Source organism: Pteropus vampyrus, unplaced genomic scaffold, assembly GCF_000151845.1.
Source record: "Pteropus vampyrus isolate Shadow unplaced genomic scaffold, Pvam_2.0 Scaffold449, whole genome shotgun sequence".
Taxonomy (NCBI): Eukaryota; Metazoa; Chordata; class Mammalia; order Chiroptera; family Pteropodidae; genus Pteropus; species Pteropus vampyrus.
The window spans coordinates 210,026-211,534 of NW_011889230.1; the positions used below are offsets into that span (position 1 = coordinate 210,026).

Genomic DNA, 1,509 nt, shown 5'->3' on the forward strand with positions numbered 1-1,509 from the left:
GGGGAGTGAGCACCCCGTCTGAGCGGGGTCCCCCCCACGCGCTCTGCTCCGGGGAGTGAGCACCCCGTCTGACCCGGCCGCTGGCCGGAGCTCGGTGTCGCTGCCGTTGGCAGGGGAGCCGGGATGGGCTCTGAGCTCTGTGCTGAGGGCGTAACAGACGGGGAGTGGCTTGTCCGGTTGGGGACAAGCGGGTTAACTGGTCCTATTTTACTGTCACTTTGGGACTGAGGGTGGCGCCTGTGCTGAGGGTTTGTCTGAACTGCTGTCCTTCGAGCCCACTGATGACCGTGTCCCTGAGGCCCCTCCTTTTCCATAGGGATCACGGGACAGACGGTGACGATAAAGCCGTATTCGCTGAGCCCTGGAGAGACGTATGTCCTGCAAGCCTCTGTGGGTAGGTGGCGCTGCCCGCTGGGCCTGCTGCGGGGACCATGAGGGCTTTAGTTCTAGTGGCAGCTTTTCCTGGAAACTGCGGTCACGTGAGACCCCTCCCCGGAGCTCTCATTGTGGAGGTCCCGCCACCCACCCCCCGCCTCACTGTCACCCCGCGTTAGAGGGTCCGAGGAGGCACAGGTGTTCCTGTGCACTTGGCGAGCAGGTGAGTGTTCAGAGCGGGGCTGAGGCAGTCGCCCGTTTCACTCGACCTGGACAGCTGGGTCGCTTGACCGCTCCCCTGCAGACGGCTGGGGCTTCTGCACGTGCTCGGAGGCCAGCGCGAGTGGCTTCTCCCCGGGGGCCCTCGTGCTGGCCCACGTCCCTCTGGCGTTTCCGTGACAGCCTGACGTCCCCCCTCTGGGTAACTCCTGGGCACTTTGCCGCGTTTCTAGAGGCCTTTAGCTCCATTCGGCTCCGAGGCCGCGTGTCTGTGTGCACAGGCGCGGCTGGTCGGCGTCCACGCTGGGCGCTGGGCGCTGGCTGCAGCCGCCACGCACGTCCGTCTCGCATCCACGCGGCCGCTCGCGTCACCTGGTGGGCGGGCAGGACCCTGGGCGGCTTTTGTCCTCAAGGCTTTTGTCGACATCTTCGTAAAGGCCCCTCCTGACCCTCCCATGATGCTGTGTGTTGAGAAACGGAATTCAGAGTCCTGGCTCCCACGCACGCCTTTGGAGACTTGTTCGAAGGACGAGCCGGGAGCCCTTCTCTCGGGGGGGCACAGTCGTGCCAGTGCCAGCCCTCAGCTCGCCCCGTGGCAGCGCTGTCCCCAGAGCTCCTGCCTCCCCAGCCCCCCACGGCCCGTCCTCCCCTGTGCTGGTCTCAGGGGCTGCTGCTCCCAGCCCCCAGCATGACTCAGGCCTCTGCACACTCAGTGCCTCTTCTCCTGGGGACGCCCCGGCCAGCTCGGAAGCGGCCACCCCGCCCTCTCAGATCTTACTTCTGCTGTAGGACCTGTCGTCCGTACTTGGGGACAGCCTCTGGCACAGCGTCCGAGATGCAGCCGTGGCGCCTGCTGTCACGGGGGGGGGGGGGGGGTCAGCATCATCAAAGCTCTAAGTGATTTAATGTATATCC

General features: G+C 65.4%; 1 protein-coding gene across 1 annotated transcript in view; it reads left to right on the forward strand.

The window, feature by feature from the left end:
- The window catches only part of PKD1L1 (polycystin 1 like 1, transient receptor potential channel interacting), an 88,190-nt gene that overhangs the window by 20,224 nt on the left and 66,457 nt on the right, over positions 1-1,509 (forward strand). The window contains exon 10 of the mRNA XM_011381735.1: positions 317-394. Coding sequence (XP_011380037.1) covers positions 317-394 — 78 coding nt within the window. The remainder of the gene's footprint in view (positions 1-316; positions 395-1,509) is intronic.